Source organism: Taurulus bubalis (genome assembly GCF_910589615.1).
Source record: "Taurulus bubalis genome assembly, chromosome: 20".
Classification (NCBI taxonomy): Eukaryota; Metazoa; Chordata; class Actinopteri; order Perciformes; family Cottidae; genus Taurulus; species Taurulus bubalis.
The window spans coordinates 2,968,476-2,995,040 of record NC_136608.1 but is presented as its reverse complement, the minus strand read 5'-3'; the positions used below and the strand labels follow the sequence as shown (position 1 = coordinate 2,995,040).

The 26,565-nt window shown below is 44.5% G+C and overlaps 1 protein-coding gene across 1 annotated transcript in view; it reads right to left on the bottom strand.

Moving 5' to 3' along the window:
- sbf1 (SET binding factor 1) overlaps nucleotides 1-16,571 on the bottom strand; it is a 50,190-nt gene extending 33,619 nt beyond the window's left edge. Inside the window, exons 1-2 of the mRNA XM_079235934.1 lie at nucleotides 16,445-16,571; nucleotides 446-531 (exon numbers count right to left, since the gene is read on the bottom strand). Of these exons, the coding sequence (XP_079092060.1) occupies nucleotides 446-531; nucleotides 16,445-16,499 (141 nt within the window). The 5' untranslated portion in view covers nucleotides 16,500-16,571. The remainder of the gene's footprint in view (nucleotides 1-445; nucleotides 532-16,444) is intronic.
- Between the last annotated feature and the right edge of the window lie 9,994 nt (nucleotides 16,572-26,565).

Below are 26,565 nucleotides of genomic sequence, written 5' to 3'. Positions count from 1 at the left end.
ACCTTCTTTCTTTCTTTCAAACATTTTATTTTATTAAAAAGGTACACATTACTAGACAACAAAAAATAACAACAAATAAAAATAAAATACATAACAGCATAATAACCAACTACACGAACAATCAGACAAGGACAGAAAAACACTGACATAAATCATCATCCTCCAGACTGATCCTACTATAACAATTGTATTCATCTCATTCTTACCACCATTTTATTTTCAATTCACACAGGACACTTGTTGAATGTCCTCCCAAGAAAGATTATGTACAACATGCTCGCTACACAGGAAGCCAGACACATTGATTATCAATGCTAAACACCTTCCAACAGAGTCGCGTATCCACAACTGGTAACAAACCTCTCAGAGTCATGAAGGCATCAGCCTCCGAGCGCCAGGGAACCGAACCCCCAACCAGACACTGCAGCCTGTACGGTGGACTCACCAGCTCTACGCCTTGTGGGAACGGGCTGTCCTCCCAGTCTTTCTCAGGAAACCGCTGGAGAATGCGACCTTGACCTTCACCCTCCGCTGCAGAGACAGAGACACAGAGAGGGACAAATACAGAGGTCAGTCCATGTCACTCACATCGTTTGTTGTCTGTTTGCTTCTTCAAATAAAGTATTTTGAGGGTTTATTTTAAAACCATCAGCACATTGATTGTTTTGTAATGTATGTTGACATAAATAAACTATGAATTCCTGTTAAAACACAACATGTGTTTTGCTACAACGTGCCAGAGATGGGACGGGATGCAGGAGGAAAAAACAAGTCGCCTCCATGAAGAGAGGAAGAATAAACCTCTGTGTGTTAAGTTGACAACTTCCCTCTGAAGACAGGACTTTGGACCCGAATGTTGTTAGTAAACTGATTTTATTTCTACACATTCGCTACTAATTCAATAAGGACAATAACATATGAATGGACCTTTGGGGAAGAAAACATTTTACAAACACTGACTGGAAGTTACAATATTTGGACTGTAGAGCAGTGACGCCGTGGTAGAGACGCCCTATACGGCTCTAGAGACCTGTCAATCACCTTGTAGCCCCGCCCCTTCTTTATGGTCTAATTGACTTTAAATGGACCATAACTTACTAAATTAACTAGAGATTGAGACATAAACTCATGTTTACAATGTTTACTTTAAATCAAGAGAGAAGTAGAGTAATTTATATAGACTTCTATACAACCAGAGGAGTCGCCCCCTGGTACACATTTTGACCAATGGGTTTCCATGACTTTAAACCAAATTTTCATGACCCAACATTTTGTGAAATCTGGGTGTAAACAGTAAAAAGTGAGTAAATGTAGTATTTAAACTAACAATGACAATACAAAGCATACAGTGAACCTTAAATGACACAAATGAATGAGAGACAATAGTTTGATTAAAAGAATAAACATTTATATAGATGCCTGTATGTATGCCTGCTTATATTCTGAGAGTCTTTCTTTTAAAAGCATATTCATTATTTCAAACTCAGCGTAAATGAACGACATGAATATAACACATTTACATGACTTTTACAAAACTTTTGGGATTTTATTTTTTCCCATTGACTTTTCCAGGCCTGGAAATAACCATTCCAGGTTTTCCATGAACCCTGCACTAGAGAGAATGCAGGTTTAAGGCACTCTGCATTGGAACCGGAGGTTGCTGCCGGGTTGCTGTCAGATTAAGTCTGAGAGACATATATTGGTTACAGTGGTCGTTTCATGTCAATCTGGTCTTCTAAACGAGACCATATCTGCCTGTTAAACAGCAGAGTGATGTGTTATAATGCTTCTTTTTCTGTGTTGCTGCTGGTTAATGAGGCCATTTCCACGGTTGGCCCGGGCCCGGCTCATCACAGTGGCACAATGACACGACAAAGGCCCGATTATGTAACCGCCACAAGCCCGTCTTTCAGCTTGGGTCCATCTGAAGCCCTGCCGGCCGCTTAATGGCAGCATTCATCCGCACAGAGAATACACTTATCCTCCAGATACAAAAGGACGTACATCTAGCACAAAACGGCACAAAACTAAATATTATCCCATGCTGACGAAAAGGAACGTTTTCACCAGCATCTAGAGCAGACCTGGACAGTTTGCTGCCTCGGAGACAATAACAGAGCCCTTTTACCAAGGGAACTAAAACAGAAGCTCAGACACACGGAGACAATACACAAACAGAAAGTAGGCCAGCTCCCAAAACACACAGGGAAACGCTCCAGCCGCCCTCGCTCCCTTGCGAACCAGGGAGCGAGGACGCTTGTGGGAGCGGCGCTCTGGGATCAAGTCATCAAAGACCAGATTCATTTACTTGCTGCTTTGAGATGACGACCTTCTGAGACCGGTTTTAGGAGCTCAGGCATCAACAAAAACGAACTGAAACCACGGAGAGAGAACCGCATGAACCGTTTCAGTTCTGTAGAGGGCCGGGTCTCGGTTAGCGGTGCAACGGATCGTAAAACTCACGGTGAGGATCGGATCACAGAAAAAAAAAGTAGAAAACCTTTAGCGATCCCTGAACACGTATTTTTGCCACCGATACAAATTGTTAATCTAATTGTATCTTCCTGAAGTACATGCAACGATTAGGAAATAAAAGATTGTATTTGTATGGATAAGAACAAAAAGTCATGAGTAGTTTTAACGATGTATTATGAGCTGTTTAGAGGTAGTGGAAACAGCACAAAATTCATCTCTAATATTGATTGATGTTGTTGTGAAAACATCTTTAAAAAACAAGATTAATTTATTCATTCAGGTTTTTCCACAAATTAGGTGAACAGAACCTTCGTTGGTTCTCCGTTAGCAGTGCTACGGTCAAACGATACCCGAAATTGATCCTTTTTGTGGCCAGATCTAGACAAATGTGTATGGTTCTGCTAGCAGCCAATCACACGTCACATTTAATTGAAGAACGCTTGCGGTGATTGGCTGCAAGCAAAACCATACACATTTAACACAGCAGCTACAACCAACACAGCAGACACACACACACACACACACAAATGAAGTACTCTATATCTGCATCACTTTACTCACATCAATGTTATATAATTGATACACAGCCATAGTTTTGTAGCTTTTTTTGTAATTTTCCTGAGGCAGAGTTCAACCATCAGTGATCTAAAGTTTGTTGACACATTTAACAGAATTGGACCATAATTCACTCCCTCAATTACAACCTGTGTTTACCCTGCTAGGACTGAAAAGGGCCCATTATGTGCAGGAGACAATGCTCATACCACAACCGAGCGCGTGTACGATCAAAGATTTCCATTTGTCACGGGTGCTACATCCACTGCAAATGAGCCCACGTCAAAATGAAATACATTTAGACCACTTTGCACAACACGGTCACATTATAATTGTTACAATCTGCTTGTAAAAAAGGTCCTGAAGGACTTTCTTATGACTCCGAAGAACATGTGACTTAGCCAAACCCAGCTGGTACACTGATGATGACTCATACATCGGGATACCAGAGCTGATGCATGCTGGGACTGGCAAGGCCTTTCAGTTTATGTTGTGTCTTGTGTTGTGTTCTGGAACAATGTGTTGTCATGTGGGTGTCAGAAACACAAACACAAAGAGTGTGTCGGCGTGAAAGCAGATGCCGGCTGCAGAAATGCTTTCGGCCGATAGCTGGGCGGGGACTGTCGGCCAGTTGAAGCAGGACGTCCTGCGGCTGAGGGAGGAGAGCGCAAACCTGTACGAAGCATTGTGTTTGCTGCGTACAAGAGGCGTCTCCTCGTCACAGGAGGTTCATTTTCACTCTGAGAATATGGGTTTAAAAGGAATCTATGGAATGTAAACAGGAATCCGACGGACAAAACCAGCAATTACTCAGAGAAATGAGAGGGCACAGAATGAGACAGTGACTGTGACGGGGAGAGGACCAATCACAACCGCCGGTCATTACAACTCCTATGTAACTTAAAACATGTTTTCATTTGATTGTCTTGTAACTTTATGACAATGCTGAACATGCTGCTTCAGGGAACGCTCCGTAGCCAGAGTCCCGTTGTCTCAGACCAGCTTCTTTCTGCGTACGAGGTTAGTCACACAGATATGAACTCATAGCCGGGGAGAGTCCCATCTGCAAACAGCAGCAACTAATACGTGTTTTGTTTTGTGTTTCCTTTTGGCAAATGGGTTGGAAGCGATCAATACGATGACAAGCGGCACTATTCGTGCTGCGTTTCCCCGAAATGCAAGAAGCAGTAACAGTACGCCGCTGCAAGAATGTGATCTGATCATGATTTGTTTTGTGTGGAGAGGAGAGGAGACAAGAGAAGAATGAAGCGGAGAGGAGAGGAGGAAAGGGAACAGAAGAGAGAAGTAGAAAAGAGGAAGAGAATAATAAAGGAGCGAAGAAGAGGAGAGGAGTTTGCAGGAGAAGAGGAGAGACGAAAACAAAAGAAGAGGAGAGGAGAGGAGAGTATATCACATTTGGCTTGTTGGCTCAGGTAAGGCAGGAAGACGAGAAAGAATCCCGTCATTTGTCTTAAACTTCTGGCTGAAACAAACACAACCAGGATGAAACAGGCCATTGGATCTCACTTCATATGTTAAAGAAAACTATGATAAAAATATGATTGACAACGACGAGACAGCGGGAGTCAGGAGCCACGCTGCTTTCTTATTCATTCAACCTGTGCTTTTCATCACTTAATGAACCTCAAACCAGACTAAAACTACCAATGAAATGTGTGCCGCTCCTACTGTCAGAACTAACCACACATTAAAGCATGAAGTAATTTCCTTGTAACCACAATCACACAGCCGTGGGGGGAAATGCACAAATGGATTTCTTGGCAAACGTCCACTCTGGGTGTGTTTGAGCAACGGGTAAAAAAATAAATAAATAAAATGGTCCGTTAAGTGAGCTGACTGCATGACAGATGCTGCTGATGTGAGACCATCATCCCGCCGTGTGAGTGGCCTTGCAGGGCTGATATCAGCTGCACCTGCTGTGCGTTACTAGCTAGAGGGATATCGGTTTCATTTTGAGGAGTGATCCTTATCTCTGCAACTGGCTGCATCTTATACACCAAATCCTCGTGTTTGGGACATTGTCTTTTTGGCACTAGTTTGTCTTCGCCTCCTCTTTCGGACTTGGATAAATTCCTCCTTCAGCTCATGTCCTCGACTCTCGATCTGGATCTTGTGGCATTTATTTTCTCCTGGACAGCTTATGTATGCATGTCGAAAATGCTCCCCAATTATAAAAGCTCATGCAAACACCATGCAACACCACGCTCATAACCGCACCCCCTCGCTCCCAACAAGGACAAATGTCTCCAACAGTTACAACCACCAAGAAGCGTGAAAAGGATCTGAAAACTGCGCTAACAAAGAGTCGGAGAGACTGACTGAAACTACGGCGTCACTAAATAAATCTACAGTGCATTCAGTTCTGACCGCGCTGAGCAACCAGGGAGTTCAGACTGACTTTTTTTAAAGTCGCCATTAGAGTCTCTCTAAGCAGGCGTAACGGCCCACACCCTAAAAAAAAAAAAGCTTCCACGCTTCACCATCCAAAGTTAAACACAATAGTTCACAATGGTTTCTTTTTCTAAAAAAAAATGCTCCAGAAGTTGAGAACAGACATTCCAAGTGGGTTGAAACGGGTTTTTGTTGAGGCGAATGAAAAGGGATCTGTTCACGTTTTAATTTATGCTAAGTACAGTACATATAGCCTGATATTTTCACTACATGGCCATTTCGTTATTAATTATACAGTCTCCTCTTGTCTACCACCTTCCAATCTCACCAACTCCGACCATCATTTCATTTCCACAATGAGGCTGTGTTAGCCTAAACTATGTGCAATGTAACGATATCGTGTACAAGAAGTACCAGTACTGACATTTGGGTACTTGTCGATACAAAGTACCAATACGAGTACTAAATAATACCATAAGAACAACTTTGAAAACGTGTTTTATTTCTATCAGACTGAAACACATTAACTATACAATGTGATGCTGCTGCTGACATTACAACGTTCAGCGTTGTGTTTTGAACTCGTTTGAGCCGCGTGGAGGCAATCCCTCGATCCTAGATATGCTCTGAATTTCTAATTGAGCACCTTTTAAGCACACGTACAGAGGACAGCAGGTGATACTGAGAATACGTGGTGTCAATGCAAAGTTAACGGTTCTCCTATCTACTTTACAAGTTACGGAGTGAGATCTCTCAGTAAAAAAGCAGCATCACAAACCTCCTCTCTCTGTGTCTGCACGAGGTGCAGAGTCATGGTTCACATGACACACACACACACACACACACACACACACGCACACACACGCACACACACGCACACACACGCACACACTCTGACTCAGTACAGCGTGAGATTCACGTCGTGGCAGAGAGGAGACAAAGATCCAAAGTGAGGCTACATTTGACTCCAGTAGATGCCGTGAACTCTCGTATCAAATGCAGTAAAACCCTTGAAAGTAAGAGAAGGAATACGAGCAACACAACAAGAACATAAATGTGCCGAAATGCTCCGTTCTCTACTGTTTGTGGAGCAGCCGTCTGTCCTCTGCAGGGAACGTTAGTGATGCCATAAGGAGTTGTATATATAGTTGTATAGAGTTGTATATTAAGAACAGGCTCATCAATGAAAGTGTTGACTGTATTTTAAGGATTGTGTGCATGTCTTGATCTAGGTGCAGAACCAGACCACGGCTCCTCGTTTGCAGGCCTCTAAACCGCAGTGGCGCGACATCGGCGGTGTCCAAGGCGACTGCCAGGGGCGGGGGGGAAATGTGTGTGTGCAGATTTGCACAAAATAAGGAATACAATGTGGCCTAAAGCAAGCTGACCTCAGCACAGGAGATATGACCAGATATCAACTCAACACAACGTTCTAGCGCATAAAAAAAAACTGTGAAAATGTTTCACTGCAGGGTAAACAACAAACAGATCAAGCAGAATATTATGTTGGATAAAAACATGTTGTGAATTTGGGAGAGGATTACCTTTTTTCAATAAATGTTGGACTGAGACCGAGGTAATTACAGAGGAGAGGACACGACACCACTGTGGATGTTTGAGAGAGAAAAGGGGGAAGAGAAGACGGACTACTGCACGCAGTGCTTCTGTACGTTTTCAATCATAATATGCAAGTCAACACTAAGAACGACGCTCTGACCCATTCGGTACAGCCCCTATCTCGTTTAGCAAAAAGAATGAAATGCAATTCTTTAGTTTTGAACCCAAAGAAAGAGGGAGAGCCGGAGAACTTGAACGAAGTGATTTGTAAGCTGTATGATAAACAAGTCGGGACTAAAGATGGAAATCTCTACTCCCATCTTAAAACTCACCATCCAACAGAATACACAAGTCTTCCTCCGCCTCCATCCACAAAGAGCAGCCGTTGATTGATTTCATATTCTTTGTTTTCAATAGCACCCAACCTTTCTCCTGCAACCAGAGAGGTTTACTCAACGGGAAAACATCCTACTGATGCGATGTCTTCCTGGCGTTACACTTTTCATACTTCGGTTCACTCACGGGCGCTGTGACCTTGTTTCATGACAACGTTCATAAATAATCAGTAGCACAAAAAAAAAAGAATCCCTTGAACAACTTGCAGCAGCGTTGCAAAGTGAAGTGGGATCAGTGTGACCCCCACTTCACTGCACTACTTTTCACAACAGCAGCAAGATCACATCTACCAGAAACTATGTGAAAATGTACATAACTATGACATCATTATGTCCAGGCTCTACCACACCCTCTCACAGGGCTCTCTGCTGTCCGCCCAGTTTTCTTATTACACACACAAACACACATTCGGTCACACATTAATCCACGGGGCTCCCTCTGATACACACACATGCAGGACAGCCTCTCTGAGTAATAGGATGAGGTGTGAGTCACTCTGATTAACAGCAGGACCCCAGGCTGAGGCCCCTCCTGGGGTACGAGGCAGCACCAATTGAATTTGGTGTCAGATGGCGTCAAAGGTGACGATCCTGCATAAATAAGTACAAAATAAAAAACTGTCTGAGCGACGCTGCCATTCAGGAGCCAAACAGAGGGTGAAAAAAAGCCATTGCTCCATCTGGAAACCGCCGTCGCCAGGGAGACAATGTGGGACATTTTCTTTGTGCAAAAGCTCTTCAGCAAACTCACATCCTTCCTGCAAAACCAATGCAACAAAAACGAGAGGCTTTCCAGGAGGGAAATGGCATTTCAGTTCTACGTAGTGGGTTGCTTCAGGTCTAACTCAAACCAAGTTGTCACAGACGGATGATTAATAACAGGAGTTGATTTCTTCTCACTTCGCCTCCGCGGCCACCGGTGGCCGTGTGATAATGTGCTCTACTCGAGTCTGAGCCACCAAACTGACTCAATAGAGCAGACCTGCCAAAGCACATAAACTCAGGCCATCTACTTTCTAGTCACTCTGGCCCGTCGTTGGGACTAAAGCACACCCAGGATTCAACTTCCGCTTCAATTCGATGCAACCCTATTAATCCACGGAGGAGATTTGAGTTTGGGCAAGTAAAAACAGACAGGAAACAGACAGATATACGCACAGGCAGACAAGCAAAGGAGCTTTGGGCTGAACACAAACAGACCTTGGCTTGTTTAGTCCTTCACATCCTGGTCCTAAACAGCACATCGAACCATGAAGCGAGGAATCTCTCTATGTGTGTGTGTGTGTGTGAGTGTGTGTGGCGTAGTCCAAAGAACCGCTCAACCGATCCGACGGTGCCACAGGACTCTGTGGACCGAGTCGAGCATGACGTCTACAGCGGGCCTTTTACAGGCTCTTTGACTGCAGTTCACTTTTTACTGCTGGACGGTTGACATGCTCCAACCAAACTCCTCTTCTTCCCCGGGGTCAGTGAGCCACGACCCTTCGCCTCCGAATGGGCACGCTCCAAACTGACTCTGCACTAGTTGGTTTTTAATTGCAGTCAACAAGCACATTGCATTTCACTTGCAATGTCCACTGAAGCAAAAATAGCTGTCTAGAATAATTCTGACAAGTACCTGGGGCACCTTTAACCACAATCCCTGAGCCGACGACTGAGTAACATCCTGAGAAGAGCGGGTGTTACAAAACAGGTAATTTCACCTTTTTTGTATTTACAGACAGTTTATGAACAATCGTTTATTTTCTGAAGCGTTGCCGGAAGACACGTCGAAGAAAAAGGTCAAGAAGAGGTCAGGAAAAATATTTACGCGAGGTATCCGTGTTTTTGACGGCGCGCTAAGAGTTTTCCAGAAGCCAACACATAACATTGAGTCTGATGTTATGTGTGAGAGCGACATAAATCAGGGGCAGCACGTGTGCAAGCTGACATGATGCGGTCACGGATGAGGAGGGAAGAAATAATGCACTGTGCACAAGCAGCTTTAGGATGTGAAGAATACTTCATTCAATCATCAGGGCAACACTGTTATTGTAACACACGGTGTGTATAAAAAGCATAAAAAAGGAAAGAACAGGGGGGTTTGTTGTCTTAATAAACCTGGGAATTCACCCCAGATACACAATGACGTGCAGGAAATATGGTCCTCATGCAAGCAGCTCCTCAAGAACAACATGCAAAACAAGACTTCCGTGTGCAACCCCAGAATACTGACAGGAAGCGCGATAGCCGAGCACTCAATCACATCTTCCGCCGCCAGACGCTTCGTCTTCCCTCAGCGGTGCGATGCCGTCACTCCCACCAAACACTCTTCTTTCCCCTCTTTTAAATCACGTCTCCTATATTCTTGTGCCACATTGTCTTCTGCTGCAAATCAACCCCGAAGCTCTTTCTCCTACCCACGCACATGGCCCCGGAAATAACTCAGTGTTACCCGGGCAACCAATAGCCAAGAAGCAGACTTGTGCATGTCTCGTTAGCAAACAGGAACCAGACCAAGTGTCTCTGAGACCATGGAGGCAGACAGCGAGGGTTGAGCCGAGTGTGAAGCCGACGAGCTCTATCTATTCTCAGGATGTCTTCTCAACACTGGAGGAGGCCAATGTGGGACATACGATGAACCCCTAGAAGCACAGTACAGACCCACGGACATTCATAACGTCTGGCTTTTGTCTGAAGTGGGGCGATGTCACAGTCAGCATTCATTCCCTAGACAGATCCCTCAGCAACAGTCGCAGGTATTTATTTATCGGCTCCGATTGGCACAGACGGAAACATGACACCCGGGCGGACGCGCTAATGTATAATAAATTAAATCAACGAGGAGTTTGGACAGTTATTATGATTCATGAACATGAACGTAGCAAACATACAAAGCCACCAGACTCCAGTCAGACAGCAGTCGTTCCAGACACTGGAAATAAATTAAACTCCTCTTTGTGAGTCTTTTCACTGGTCCAAAAAAAAAAAAGATTGAAAGAGAGACTGAATAAGAGCTATTTAAAAAAAAAAATAGAAAAGGTGTACACTAACATAATATTTTCAATGCTTCCAGCGCATCTGTGACGTTTAACACCATGAGTTGATGTTAATTTGCACCTTGAAAAAAACCTGCATTTAAATATATATACACGTGCTAATCTTGTTTTACATTTTTGGTGTGCTCTTTGAGGTTGCTGGCAATATACCGGCAACATGAGCTTCATTACTCACGCTGCACAATGTGCCTGCACAACGTCTTACACGGCACACAACAAAAAGCTTTTACAGGAGACAACGATTTGGTTTCATGTTCCCTTAAAGACTTTAAACCAGCGGGACGCTGCACTTTTGCCGACATAATGATAAGTATGTATTACTGTGCTCTTAAAAAAACATTGACCTACAGTCAAACTGATTCAGACCCATCTCAGACGTGAGGCCGACCTGTAAAAGGACCATCACATGTATGCAGCGATGGCTTCAATCAAGCAGAGACCTGTGAACAGCGTGATGTCATACTTTGGTCACATCTCCTCCCTGTCACAGGAACCAGGAGACAATAATCTGAATAACCTTTAAACAAAGTGGACCTCTCTCATTGGGGGAGGGGAATACAGTTCAGTGATATTGAACCAGGGCTGAACCCATAACAGTCCTTTAATCGCCATTTCCAAACCAATCACATTCTGCACATAAGATTAGAGCGGCTGCAGTGGTGGGAGGCAGATTTCTTTTTCATTTTTTTGTTGTCGTCTGAACGAGAGATTTGACCTGGAGGACGTCTTAATAAAGATGAGACTTAATCTTCTCCCACCAGTCACTCGGCCGTGTTTCTGGTGTATTTATTAAGCCACCTCGCAGAAAAATGAGGGACATTGAAAATCCCGTTGACCTTTGTAACCAAGCCAGAAACTCAAAATGGAGCCTTGGAAAGCACCATCTAGTATGTTGTGTGTATCACTCCATGTGTGTAGCTAAGTACGGTCCATCTATCCATCTACCGACTATCCAATAATGTTATTATTTAGTGTTTTTTTCCATGGGAGCTGTATATTTTGTATGTGGTCACAAAGTATCGTCTCCATTTCTTATAGCAACTGCTGTAGTAGATACCACTTTGTCATAGAATATGTAACGTTAACCCCAGGAGTGCGCTTAATTTTTTAGAAAAGGCGTACAACTAAATGCTGAGAGCGTTGCCTCTTGTTAGAATAGAGGACAGCCAAAGTGTCAATATGATGGAAGCAGAGATTTACTTCCACGATTTTGAGTTAAGTCTCTATTTAAGATTAAGAAGAAGGTGTGTTTATCCCTGGCGTAAACAATCAAGGGTGTTGCAGCAATGTGGTTGCCGGAGCCTCACACAACGAACGCTGCTAATCCGAGCGACCCCCTATCTTCAGATCAAAACCACTCCGGACACGCTGGAATCGCCCCTCTGGGATTTGAGCGATTGCTCCCTTGAGCACCAACAGGCTGCTGTGAGCGACACTGACTCAGCCTTTGTCCTAAGAATTCTCTGAATACCGGGGAAACCATCAAAGCACCAAGGAGCAGGGCATCCCGAACGCCCCCTCTGACACACACACACACACACACACACACACACACACACACACACACACACACAATGTGGCAATGAATTATTAAATGTGCAAACTCCCTACTTGAACTGTGCATCTCTCAATCTAAATTTAGGGCAAAAGACCAAGTGGATCACATATACTTAGCGACATACACACACAAAAGGTTATCACACACACACACTTGGATTACAATTTGAGTATACAGTTTATGACAAAAGAATACGTGTCTGCTGAAAGAAGTGTGTGTGTGTGTGTGTGTGTGTGTGTGTGTGTGTGTGTGTGTGTGTGTGTGTGTGTGTGTGTGTGTGTGTGTGTGTGTGTGTGTCTACCCCCAACACACACCCCTCTGTATCTGTGTAGTAGGAATGAGGGCAACGTTGGGGCCCCGGGGCCACCGCCTCCCTCATGAATAACAAGTATTCAGCACAGCAGACAGACTGCTGTAATACAGCCACACACACATACACACACACAGTGATATGATGGAGGTCTTCCCTGACTACAGCATGATGACGGCTGCCTGTAAAGGCTGTTCTTTGAATGACATAATTATGAATCATAATTACCGTTTAGTTCTCTGCCAAAATAAAGCTGATATACACAAGCACATAACCCGCGACCGCTACTTCAGGCTGCCTTTATGCAGCTGCTTACAATAAAATAACTTGGGGGCCAGACAGCAGAGAGTTTTGCTTTAAGCAAAGAAAATGTTTGGGTAAAAAAGTGCACAAACTAAAAGCGACTGCATAGGAGCACAAAATAAAAATTGCCACTGTCACCTCGAAAGTATTAGCATCATGACTAACTGGTCGATATGAGACGAGCGCTAACCACAACCGCACAAGGAGGGGGGGGTAAACGTTGCCGTGGTAACACAGCAAACACACACAGACAGCCACACACACGAGCAGTGCTCCGCGGCCCAGCGTCGCTCTGCCCCCCCTATGAAAGGCAGATTGTGAGGGCTATTTCTGGAGGGCCTGAAAGGCTGCAGCCCTGCGATGGAGGAAGCGGTTGCCCGCAGGCCGGCACTGCTGGCAACACACACGCACACGCACACACACACACACACACACACACACACACACACACACGCTCGCTTCCTCTTGCTTTCGATCTGAGTGGTTTCTATTTCCCCTCGTGCAGGGCTTTGCTCGCATTCACGCTCCACTGAAAGCACCTGTGAGCACGACGTGAATTAGTCACGGCTCTGTGACGATAACGGAAACCGAATCAAACTTACAATGGATGTTTAGTAGTTTTGCCAGACTCCTCCTGACCCAGGACCCCTTGGTGGCCTCTGGGTTTAAGGCGCCAACCATGAAACAGCGTTGTTGTTACATTACGCATGTCATTCTCTATCCCTTCATTCTCCATCCAAAATGAGTATGCAAGTTTTAAGTACTGAGGTTGGATATCGGACCCTAAAACATCACTGTCAGAAGAGATGTTCCAATACCATTATACATTTTCGATACCAAGAACCACGTCAATACCAGTGCCATAATATATATATATATATATATATATATATATATATATATATATATATAAATAATCCTAATGGTGATAAAACTGGTGCCAGAGGAGCAAAACCAAACGACTCATCTTACAGAACTGATACGCAACCTCTGCACCAGTCCAGAGTTGCAGCTCACTGCATGGTGGCTTCCGTAGATTTAGTGTGGCATCATGGCACCTTTAATAAACCTCAAACACACTGTTAGCAACGCCACAATTCTACAATCATGAGACATGACAACCCTGTATGGCAGTAACATAGAGAACCTCAGATTTGTAAACACAACAATGGATGCTCGGTCCGCCCTTGGTGCACCTCTTTGTGTGCTCTCTGGCTTCGGATGTTGTGAGCGTTCCTAGCTTGTTGGGATGTGTGTGTATGCAGAAGAGGCTGGGCTTCAAAGCTGTCACTCCGGCCTGAAAAGAACTAGTCTACGGTTCTGCTTCAACAACCGCCGCTCTCAAACTGTGCCGCCAGAGGCACACAGACAGAGCTACAAACAGCCTGGGTGTTTTGCGTGTGCGTGCGTGCGTGTGTGTCAAACACGCACAGGGAGACAATCTGGATTCTCGCTCTAAAAATCTCCCTCAGGTCCTCTCCATGGCATCCTGTTTGGGGCTCGGACGGCATACGCGTTCGGCTGCTGCTGGGTACTCGGCCCAGCGGAGGAACCGCTGTCAAAACACTCCGACATGCTGAGGGACTTTCTCAAGAGACCCTCGCGAGGAGGGCCACACCCCGACAGATATAGACTCGTACCGACCCACACGCAGCCTCCCTGGCTGTAAGTAAGCTCCACTGTTAGTATAACTTAAGTGGAGCACAATGCGAGTGACCTGACACCGTAGAGACAAATGTAGAGGGAGAATGGAAGATTCAAGGCTCTGCCTTCAGGTTAGCATCTGTTAAACAAGCCAAGCCGTTTGTTTGTTTGTTTGTTTTAAACAGAGAACAAGGACCACGAGCTCATTTTAAGTAGCTAAGAAACAGTTCTCCCCGCAAGACGTTCTCGTTTGAAAACGCATGCAGGGGTTTCTGCCGGTGACTGCTCTGAGAGGCAGATGAGAGGCGATGATGAAACCTGTCAGTGCCCACGCTCGCAAAATATTCCACTGATTGAGTGACAACCAGCAACCACTTACACACAAACACACTCGCAGACAGGAAGTATGAAATATTACGAACACAAGAGGAATTCCTGGTATTCTTATAGTCGAGGAGCATTCACTCTTGATTCATAGTGTTTCCTTTACAGTAGGTTAAGCACCGCGGATCGGGAAAATAACTAGCGCACACATGCACAAAAATGTAGAAATCTGGGGGGCGTCAGACGGTGTAAATTTAAACCCAACTCTTGACGTCTACGAGCCACGCTGTAGCAGACGCCGATTGGTTTGCAGGGAAACCACAATGTTGGAAACATTCTCCATCACTTCTTGGAGCTCGGCAATACCGCGTGAGGACAAAACTAGAAAAGCACATAAGTCAAGACTGTGCAGAAGCCTGTCGATGCAAAGGATGCATTTAGGAGGTTACAAATGGCTGCCGGTGCATCAAGTGGGGACGGCAATGATGGGAATAATCTCAGCCGAGCTACTGGAGGTGTTTAAGACTCTGCCTCCCCCTAGAAACTTGAGCATGGGTTCGTAAAGTTACTGTAAACAGTGAGGTGGCAGTAAGAGGGTTCAACGCCAACAATCATCACCACCCTTAAGTGCTTGGTTTTACAAGGCCTGGGAGCCTTGATCCATTAAAGTCAGTGTGGCTTTAATGTCTGGTTCCCAGATGCTTTTTACAGGCCCGTTCTGCACTGCGTTGCAGTCGGGCCGGGTAGAACAGGAAGGAGACTTTCTGCAGCGCTTGCAGTGTCCACGTTATAACATCCTGTTTGCACCCTTTGAAACCAAAAAAAAAAATACAAAAGGTACAGTAAGTGCGTTCATGCAAGGAGAAAAGTGATGTAGGTTGCTCCAGCATCATCAAGATAAAAGCCGGTTCTCTGCCTGCTTTTAGCCACAGAGGGCTTGTCATGTTACGATTTTCCTCTTCTGAATAAATCATAGGCCAAAAAATATAAATAAATCCACTCTATATAAAAGACTCCAACAACGTTACAAGCTGCATGCCTCCATTGGAAAGGCGGGTTGAATATTGCATGATTAAACGGGCCATTATACTCTAGATCTAGGCCAAGGCCCTGGCTGAAGGGAGGGGGTCCAGACCCCGACACAAGGGACCAGAGACCCGGTCCGAGGGGCTCAGGGAGGGGCAAAGCCGGCTGGGTTAAATAATCCACAACAAACACAGACAAAGAAAACAAATCAGCAACTCCACATCGATTTCCACTTGAAAACATCACGCCTGAAATAAAAGTCCAAGCGGGAATCCGGCAGGGTTTTTAGTAGCCGGACTGTCCCCAAGTCACTGCCCAGGACCCTGCAGCCACGACACTGACACCTCGTTTTAAAACGACACTTCTAAAAAAAAAAAAAATAATTAAAATAAAAAGGGCGACGGTAGCAGGCGTGACTTTTGAAGATGCAGCTGAAACTGTGAATAAATCCATCTTAGGTCACAGCCCCCCCACCCCCCCTCTCAGAGCTAGCCCGGCTAACGTTAGCTCTTAGCAGATAAAGTTAGCTTAAGTTTGCTGTCAAATAGAGTAGAGTTATTTTGCTAAAGCTAAAGTGCGCCTGGAAGCTACGCGTTGCAATGGTTGCCATTGCAACGCGTAGCTTCCAGGCGCACTTTAGCCTGGACTGCGGGGCACCAGCTGACAGGCTAGCTTTAAGCACGCTAATCCCGTGAGGCCTTGCGCGTCCTCGGCACAAAGTTGAAGGCGAACCGCCAGCTGGGGATTCGATTGTTGGCCAGTCGCGAGCGGCGGCCCGTCCCGTCCCCGCCTCCTGTTGTGGCTAATAATACGCCGCTAAAGCTAGCAGGCTAACTCAAGTACCCACCTCGCTTGTCGAGGTCGTAACCGACCACTAGATAGTAGTCGGCGAGCCTGGCCATCTTGGGAGCTCACGGCGACGAGCCTTTCTCGCTAAATCCTCTTCTCTTTTTGCCGTCAATTGTCCATTTACGTCCTCCCGGCGATAGACGCATCACGGGCGACAGTAGCATCCTTCCAGCTGCACCCCGCCGCCATACTGTCAGTCTGCCCTGACAGCGGAGAGCCGCGAGTCTGCGCAGTGAGGGCCTTCAGGGAGGGGCTGCTCCGCAGGAATGTCCTATGCGAGGAGCCAAACCAGCTCAGGGGCCAAACGTCTGACCAAAACCTATAATAAACACAACAGCACCGTCCTGGAGGGGTTAAAGGTGTTGTCCCCCGAGCTTTGTATCTTTTTGTTTTACTACTTAGGCTCCAATTCCTGAATAAAGATGATACATGTCAGAATTCTGTTAACCCAAAATATCTATTTGGCCCTTTCATTTGATGTGTCAATTAGACTATTTCAACATAAGAAATCTACTGAATTTGTTTAGATGCAGTTTGAACCTTTTTTCTCTGTGGTTGCATAGACAGGATAGGGGCCATTGCAAGTCTTACCACAAACTGAATTTTAGGAGATTGTTTGTACTTTAGAGAAGGGACTCCTGAATCCACAGTTTGCTTTTGTTTGTTTAGTCGGAGGGTGACGTCATGCATGATCGCTTTTAAGTGAGCATGCATGCAGACTTCATCTTTCTCTGCTTTACCTGTGCTTCAAAAACAGTTGAAAATTGTTAGAGCCTTCAAATATTTAATTAAATTTGATTATGCCATAAACAGATTTGCTTGAGTGCATTTGTTATTGACACAGTGTCTGTGAGAGGTGGTGTTAGTCTGTAAAAGTTAAACTGTAATATATTGTGTTTGTGTTGTAGCTTTGACTTCAGGAATTACTAGACTGATGTATTGGAAACATGTAGTTGTTTAAATACATAGTTCAGGCCAAAATTAAAATCCGTCAAACATTTTCTCGACGTCCAAACACGCAGCCATAGTGCCAAACCACTTCTGCTAATGGAACATCCTCAAATGCTTTCAGAAAAATTGAATGTCAGGGAGATGGATTTCACCAAACTGCTTGCGGGCGGCATTAATCTTAGTTTCGACTGCTAAACAATTTCCCAAACTCCAATAACCATCTCTTTTATGTCAGATATTTCCCCTCATGACAGTCCTCACTCTGGCCGCAAACTTCAGCAGCAAGCATATATACCCTAAGTGAGGAAAATACAGCGTTTACCGGAAATATGTTGAACTTTTGGCCGGGAGACACTTGAATTATGCCAAGTAAGGCCAGAGAAAACCTAGGCATGATGCTGCGGTGTCACTGTGGACGGCCAGATGACGTGTCAGTGGGATGTGAGGGAGGCCCGAGGGCCCACATCCGCATGGCCCGTCCTTGGCTGTCAGCACTGTAACGGCCTCGAGATAATTCCAACACTTCCTGCGCTGTGACCTCTGACCTGAAGTGCTTATCATTCTCTGGCTGAAAACAATCTGAGCAATTTATGCCGCATCTTTCTTAAAGAGCTTGGTTTCCCCTACGCTCAGTAAAAACTCTGTCTGCCTCTTTTCTCACAGAGTTAATCTGAGACGGGGGTCTGAGAGAATAACACAGCCTCGGACAATGCTGGAAATAACTGGAGATAACAAGCGACTCGGACCAGATTGTGAACACTGAGGTTTTGGATCCTGACGGTTGACGTTAACTGGATCGTAACCTTGAACCAAACACAGTCCGACAAGCTGCCAGAGAGACAGACAGCAGGTGAGAGAGAGACAAAGAAGAGCAGCTCAGTCCGAACGAACCCTTTAAACAAACAAATGAGCTCCTGCGTTCTGAGATATAACATTTCTATTTTTGTCAAAGTAGTCTGTTGGCTTTGAAGAGAGCATAGATAACAAATGGTTTCAGTTCCCCATCAGATAAGGCTGTCTGACGGCAGGGTTAAGCGATTAAAACATATTTTAATATTTTATAGGCGTCTGATAGTGTTCTTCACACACTCAGCCCAATCAGAGCACTCTCGGCAGGATGCGACAGCCATGTGACTTCCTGCAGACGAACCAACACACAGGAAGTGGTTTGAAGGCCTCTTGCACATCAGTGTTCTTCGTGAGGCCGCCGACTTCCCTCCAGCTCAGGTGAAGCATAGCACATGAAACCGCTTCATTAAGCAGGCGTGCACCCATTACTTTAATTCCCCAGAGCTGAGACAAAGCAGATGTGTAGTCTCAGCAATGCTTCAATGTGATGCTGTCATTCCACTGAGCGACACGCTTCAGCAGCTAGACTGTGTGGTGAATGATAAACCAAATACAAACACTGCTGTAATTGGAGCTCCTCTCTTTCTGCTGTGGCAGAAGACCGTGTGTACAGTAAACTGCTGCAAATCCGGATTTGTAACTCATGTGTTTTTACCCATAACACCTCACAGTGTCAGCAATGTGTTATGTCTCCTGTGCCATTAAATAGTAAAGTATTGCCTGTTTAAACGAAAAAAAGATATATACGTATTATTAATTTAATTTGATTTATTATTGAATTAAATTAAATTAAAAATGATTCAACCATCGTTCCATCCATCTATCCATTATCTTTATCCTTTTTTACTTTATTGATTTATATATAACTTCATAATCATACAAGTTGTGTGGCTTGAGAGATACAAATTGATGTAAATAGCGCTCAAAATGCTAGAAGTTGAATGAAGTGCTCATAATAAGCTGCTGACTGAGAGAATACTGTAGATATTCACAGTCAAAATCATCAGATATCGAATTAAAGTGGAATAACAATCAAGGTGGGCTATGATGCCACACAGACAGTCAAGCATTCACCAAATTGCATGTGTATACACATATATGTACTGATATTTTACATCAGATATGTAAAGCTTAGGTAGGCAACATTTGAACAACCAGAAACGTATGCTAGATAATAAAAAAAGAAAGATTCAACCTAAAAACCTAGCTCAGTGTCGGCAAGTCTTTTCTAACAAAAAGCAGCAAACAGCACCAACTCCAAAAGTGGCTCAATCTTGTTTGTGATGTCGGACCAAATTAAATAAGTGGACGTGCTTGTTACAGTCCTGCGACAGCCGCAGATTCTGTCGGGATTTAAGGAGTTTTTAAATAAGTACCACAAAACAAATTCTAAAGTCCGCTACGCACCCTAGCTTTAACTGAGCCAAGGCCTTCAGGACCCTTTAACCAGTAGGGACATCTGGCAGTGGTTTCTATACGATCTATCTGTGGGCCCCTCTATGCAGGACAGAGTGCATGAGACAGGAGAACATGGCACTGGGGTCATGCACACCTGAAACCCATCTCACTTCAATGCAACACAGGAAATGACACGTTGATTGACCCGTCTCATTTTCGCTTGATAAGGCAGTAGATTCTGTCTTTCTTCTTGCAGTCAGGTGGTTTATTAAGCTATTAACCATGTTAACAGACATCCACCCTGCTGTGGCATTGAATCCCACTCTGTTGCCAAAAGTATGTGCACACCTGAAAACTCTACACACATGTGTGATTGTTGAACATTTTATTCGCAAACCATGGGACATCAATGAATTGTTATTCCGCTAGATTTCGGAAGTCGGCTGCAGGGATCGGTGAGGTGCAGCACTGATGCTGAGAGATAAGGCCCGGCTTAAGTCAGGGTGCTGCATCATCTTGAAAGGTGTTGGATTAGTTGAGGTCAGTACTCAAACCGGGGGGAACTCTTTATGGAGCCGGCTTTGTGCACGGGAGCTTTTGTCACGCCACAAACGCGGAAGCTCACTTTTTCTTTCATGAGGCGCCGGTGCTCCGCCGTTATCAGCCACTCCTGTTTTTTGCCACAGTCTTTCCCACACTGAAATCTGATCCATCATTTGTCCACAAAACCTGGCAGAGCACTGTCCTGTTAGCCCCCCCCCCCCCCACACACACACTCACACACACAGCCACACTGGTGAGCGGCCATGCCAAACAAACTTTGACTCGGGACAGAGACGACCAACCTCGGTTGAACGTCGTCTCAAACCAGCAGTGTAAATAAAGCTTACTGGAGCAGCCAAGAGGATGCTAACAGCGCGACAGTGGGAAAGCGTCTCCGAATTGATTCTCAAATGGGGACTCGACAGTGACTTGCACAACAATTACTAGCCAACTCACTGATATGATGTTTGTTTTCCTTGTCCAACTGATAAATGGTATTTGTTTTGTATTTAACTCAGGCTGATCCTCATGGGAAGCACCAGAACAGAGACACTGTCAGCAGGAGCTGCTGTACAGTGTGCACTCTGTTGATGTAACATGAGGTTCACTAGGGGGCAGCAATCATTAGACTACCACACTGATGGAATAAACCTGAGCCAGTGAGAAGAGCCGATTCACTCCAACACACCAACAGAAAGCCCAGCACAGGCCTTAGCACAGATATGACTTCAAGAGAGATGCAATTCATGCCCATCTGACGGGAGGAAGAAGTGGATGGCGTGTTCCTCCAAGGCGTGGTCCTTTTTGGCTAGAATCACTGGGAAATAATCCACCATGACAGGAAAACCTTGCTGAAACGTGAGAGGCGTCGATGCAAAATGTGTGGTTGTCGATAATCAGCAGGGAGCCAGAACCAGCACAGGTTAGTGAGGATGTAGCGCTCCACCGTCACGGGCCACGCTCCGCTTAATGGAGACATGAGCAAACGTGCACTTTGGATAAAGTGTTCTGAAGACACGTGAGCTGGTTTTCTCAAAGGCAGGGGGGAACCAGACGTTGTTCTCCCATAACACCAAGCGAGTCCTTCTTTAAACCAGCAGGTGTTGGGTGTTTGCTTATGAAGTCCTTCAGCTCAGCCACTTCAGATGGCTCGGATGATTCATGTGTTTTGAATCATAGACATCTCTGTTCAGAGCCAGGACTCTTCGGCAGCAAGCTGTGCCTTTTTCACGTTGACGTCACAAAGCACATCGACCAACGCATTTCTACATGTGCTGAAAGCTGTTTACCACAAAGGTTAAAGGGTTGGTTCACTCTAATAGTAAAATAAGAAAAAGGAGAGGTAAACAAGCCATGCAGATCATGTCGCTGTCACACTGGAGGCCAATAGAATTTAATTTGTGGTGAAATTTACATTCAAAATATTCAGCAGCAACATATCTTTATATCAGGGGCACAAACTATGAACAATTTACGTAACGCAAGGTCTACTTACTAACTTTTCCAGGAGCTTTCAACTGCATCCCACCTTAGGGAATGCACTGGCCGTCAGCACATACTTATACTGTGCCTCCGAGTGCCTCCATATCAACTGTGCCTCCATATCAACTTTTTGACTTCTGTTTCTATGGTCAAGAAAAATATGTCACCAGGTCTTGTCTGGCCAAATTCCAACAGCAATTTTTTAAAAACTAAATTCCATTCACCTACATTGTGCTTAAGTTATAGAGACAGATATTGCAAAACCGGGACAAAGAAAACCAGAAATAGACCCAATAGCCCCAGAAGCTACTATATGACTTCTTCTACAACAAAAAACATGTGATTATTTTTCAAGATAAGTCTGCTGACATTCTATTTTTCACTTAACAAATACTCAACAAATCCCATGAGCTGCGCACAACCAATAATTAATATCTACTATATAGTGTATATATAAAGCCTGATAAATATTTTCCTTGCCGTCGTAGAACTACGTAGAATGTAGAACGTAGTATTTTTTCTGTAAATGAAACAATGTACTTGTATACGAGATTGGGAGAATTTCAAAGTCTCCCAACATGGCTACCACTAGCTAATGGTGCTCCAGCGCTAACAGTGCAAACAATGGCAACAGTGCTGACATAGCTAAGAGTGTTCACTGAGGGGGAACCGGAGGGTCTGTTTGAAATGACCTCGTCCGCGGGGCCTTCTTGTTGTGGATGTGGCTAGCAGGTCACTGGTTGAGGCCAGACTGGTGTCCGCAGTGGACATCAGCAACCAGCAGTTTATCATTCAATGCTGTTGACCAACTGCATGAACAAGCAACAAGCAACCTACCTCCTGTCTCAAAATGCATGTGAGAGTTCGCTCACATCCTAATGAGACATGCGCTTTATTTGCAGCGTTTAGCAGCCTTTAAAGCAGGCTATGTCCCGGTTTCAATGATTCACATGAACAAAGACAAGACAGGGAACGCCGCACGATCAAGCAAGGTCCCCCTGCTCTTTGATCACTTGACTACGTCCCCGAAGCCCGCCAAAGATGGAGCCTCTTTTTAAAACCGCCCATGTGGCCCGCTCCACAAGTGAGCTCTCATGTTCGCTAATTGCCGCCGAACACAAAAGTAAAAGCAGCGCATGACTGAGAGATCAAACCCGGCGGGCCGCCTGTATTCAGAGCCCATTGGGTACTGATTCACTGCCGCCGTCCCACGCCAGAGAACTCTTACATAAACGGGTCAGGATCGACGAAGAAGTGACCTGCTTCCACTGCAAAAGTCTGAGTGATAAACGAGTTCCCATCAGTCATGTGTGTTGGGAAACACATCATGAATTTAATGCGTTCATCACGGCCAAATCAATAGGTGCCACTGCAACCGCACGCTTTTGCTGTGGGATGCAACATTCAATGTGAATAAATCCACCATAACTCTAGCCAGCAAGGTCAGAACCACACCTGACAACAGGGCTGTGAACATCATCATGTTTCATTTTTTAATAATACAAAAAACAAAGGTAACATGACCCAAATTGGCTCGCGAGGGATTGCTCCAATGCGTCCAAACGTGGATTAGTGTGTCACTGACAGGTCAAGCCGCAGCCTCACTCTGATGGTGTTATAACGACTGAGGGACTACATGAGGCGATCAAAGGGAGGCCTGAGCAGATCCGAGCTGCGAGAGACGACAGCAGAGGGGGGCGAGAAGTTGGCAACTATCACTGACGAATCTGTCTGAGTGAATATCACTCACGCAGCACTTCACATTACCAGCAAGAGCAGGGATCACGTACCGCTTTAAGGCCCAAAACCTGGGTTGTGAGGAATTAACGACACTGTTATCATTTTCTCACTGATACGACGTTTAATGTTTTTCGAGGAGTTAAAGGACTTTTTTTTTTTCTTTTTTTTTTACATTAGAATTATCAGCTATATTTAGGGCGTTTCATACTGCACTTAGTCTTCGGCTTAGTGAGCTGTTGGGCCTGGGGCTAAGTGAGCTGTTTTATTGGGGCTAAGTGAGTTGCTAGCCTGGGGCTAAGTGAGTTGCTAGCCTGGGGCTAAGTGAGCTGTTTTATTGGGGCTAAGTGAGTTGCTAGCCTGGGGCTAAGTGAGTTGCTAGCCTGGGGTTAAGTGAGTTGCTAGCATGGGGCTAAGTGAGCTGTTAGCCTGGGGCTAAGTGAGCTGCTAGCCTGGGGCTAAGTGAGTTGCTAGCCTGGGGCTAAGTGAGTTGCTAGCCTGGGGCTAAGTGAGTTGCTAGCTCTATCTTTTACCCAGGGCTAAAAGAAGTACAGTGAGAATCATAAAGCCCTTTTAAATCCAGGCTTAGACTAACCCTGGGTTCAAATGTGTGTGTGAAAAAGGGATAAATTACCCCTGGGTCACTCAGGCTTAGCAAGCTGCGCTAAGAATGTGTGTAGCATTAATGTATATATTGATGTTGCATTTTCATTATTCCATAATGTCGTACGGACATAACATAGTTGAACAACTTCAAAGGACATCTTCAATTTGTAAGCAATTGGACATACGTGTAATTTCTTGTGAAATAGGTTAAAACATGTAACCGATGCAATATTTTTATCCAGATTGTTGACTATTTATTCTAAATAGAAAAAAAACATCCCTTTACATCTATACTGCATGTTCAGTTTTCTGTGTCAGGCCTACTGATGTTTATTTATATGAGGCCCATGGTTTTGTGCATCCACAAGAGGAAAACACAACAAACATCCCATCCTTGCATTCCTCATGGAGACTCTGGCGGTGTTTATTGTCTCTCTTGCCCACGGATGCGCCGCTTCTCTCCGGGACCAGGAGAGGCGCCCACTCGTCCAGCTGTCGCCGGCCCTGCTCGACATTGCTGTCTGGTCAAATGAACGTTGCGCAACAGCATTTGAGGCAGAATCCGGTGGATCGCTATTGTGTCGGTGCATCAGTCAACCGGGTTAGAAAGGAAGGAGGATACAGTGAGAAAAAAATGAATAATCCTCTCTAATGAGATGGAATAAGCTGCATATGATTCATCTGAGTCATTAAAGTGAGTTTTGAAGGAACCTGTTCAGACCTGTGACATATCTGCCTCATTTCCGCTGTAACAGGTTCTCAAAACACAACTGACAGCGATAGATCCCGCAGATCGGTAACAGCCACACTGTTATCAAGACAACTTCTGCTCGACTAACAGCTCCCCCAGAGAACCGTGTGTGTGTGTGTGTGCAGTTATAACAGTCTGCTTCCTCCCCACCAGGGAGATTCAGTCAGCGGTGACAACAGCAATAAACTTGGCATCAGCCTCAGTTTAGAAAGAAACGTATCAATGTATAGCTTCAATAGGTGTGACTTGGCGAAGAGTTCGGAGGAATATGCGAGGGTTCCTTGGTATTCCCCTCTATCTCTCTCACACACTTGGCTGAGGGCAACGATAAGAGATAGAGGGCAGGGCTTGCTCAGGGAAATTGTTTGAGAAATTCATGCTAATTGGGCCTCTTTTCCCCCTGAGAATGCACATTATGATAGTGTGAAGCACTTTGTGCTGAGTAGAATATAATTACAGCTACCTTAGCATCCATCCCGAGCTATCAGCCACATTCCTGTGTTGCTCAATTATGACTTCAAAATTGTGCTTTCACGTATTTTATGGCACTCATTATGTATACCTTATAGACTGACTAATGGGATCTCTAATGTTGTGCTTACGTGATCTTATGATCTACTAAAATATTTCTATAACACTCCTGAGACTTGGATCCGTGCTGCCCAGCACTATTTTTACAGTAAACGTGACGTACTTTGTGCAGGTATACGGTAAATAGGAATATGTTATATTTTATGTTCCAGTAGGCACCGGTGTTAGTATCAAATCTTATACACTACATTTATTTTATTTGTTATCTGTATTTCATCTTTCACTTTTTGATTTTTTGTTTTACTTTATTTATTTACCTTATTGCTAGTGTATTCTATTTTGCAATGGTGTCAGTATCATTTATTTTACACTTAATCATTTGTATTGTATTGCTCATACACATTCATGTTTTTATTATATTGTTTGTGTTGTTGCTATTATTCTGTTATAATATTTATTGAAACTCTGGCACAATATTCAGTCTGTATATTAATATCCTTCTCTACTGTTTTACTGCTTATGTATATTTATTTATATTACTTGTTTCTATTTTATTATTCTTTTATTCACTTGTGAGCAATGCTGCTGTAATCCTGTAATTTCCCCACTGCGGGACTCATAAAGGATTATCTTATCTTATCTCTTAATGTCCTTTAATAATAAAGTTATAGCTTATCTGATCGGTAACAACATCCCAGAACTTTTCTTTTTGCTGTAGAATCTCTGCAAAAATGACTCCTTACTAAGTGTATCCAGCCACGCCAACGCTGTATCCCAACATGGAAGATAATGATGTTACACAGCACCTTTGCCCACCGGCACTTGAGCAGGACTCCGCCCACTCGGCAGCTATTTAAACCCTAAATGTCAGCAGCTTCACACTGAGAACCTGATCTTGACCAGCACGTTTGGATTCATAGAGAGAGAGAAGAAACACAACTTGCAATCAAAGTCACACTCTGAGCAGTGTATAACAAGGTAAGGCTTCTCTTCACTTTTTGTCATGAGCAGGTTTATTCATAAAAATATTATGTGCATAATGGATTGAGGTTGCTTTTTTGGGGGGGACTTTTTTTTTCAGGAGAATGTAAAGTGTCCTCATTTAATTTGTTTATGTTGTGGAAAAAAAGGAGCAAAAGTTGTGAAGACGAGTCCAATGGGGGGTATTTGTTTTTTTAGTGCAGATAGTGTGTTTTAGAAAGCTTCTCAACAAGTGGAGGCTCTAAATAATAATGGGAGTTATTTCATGAGGCGCACTTTCACCGGCTCTC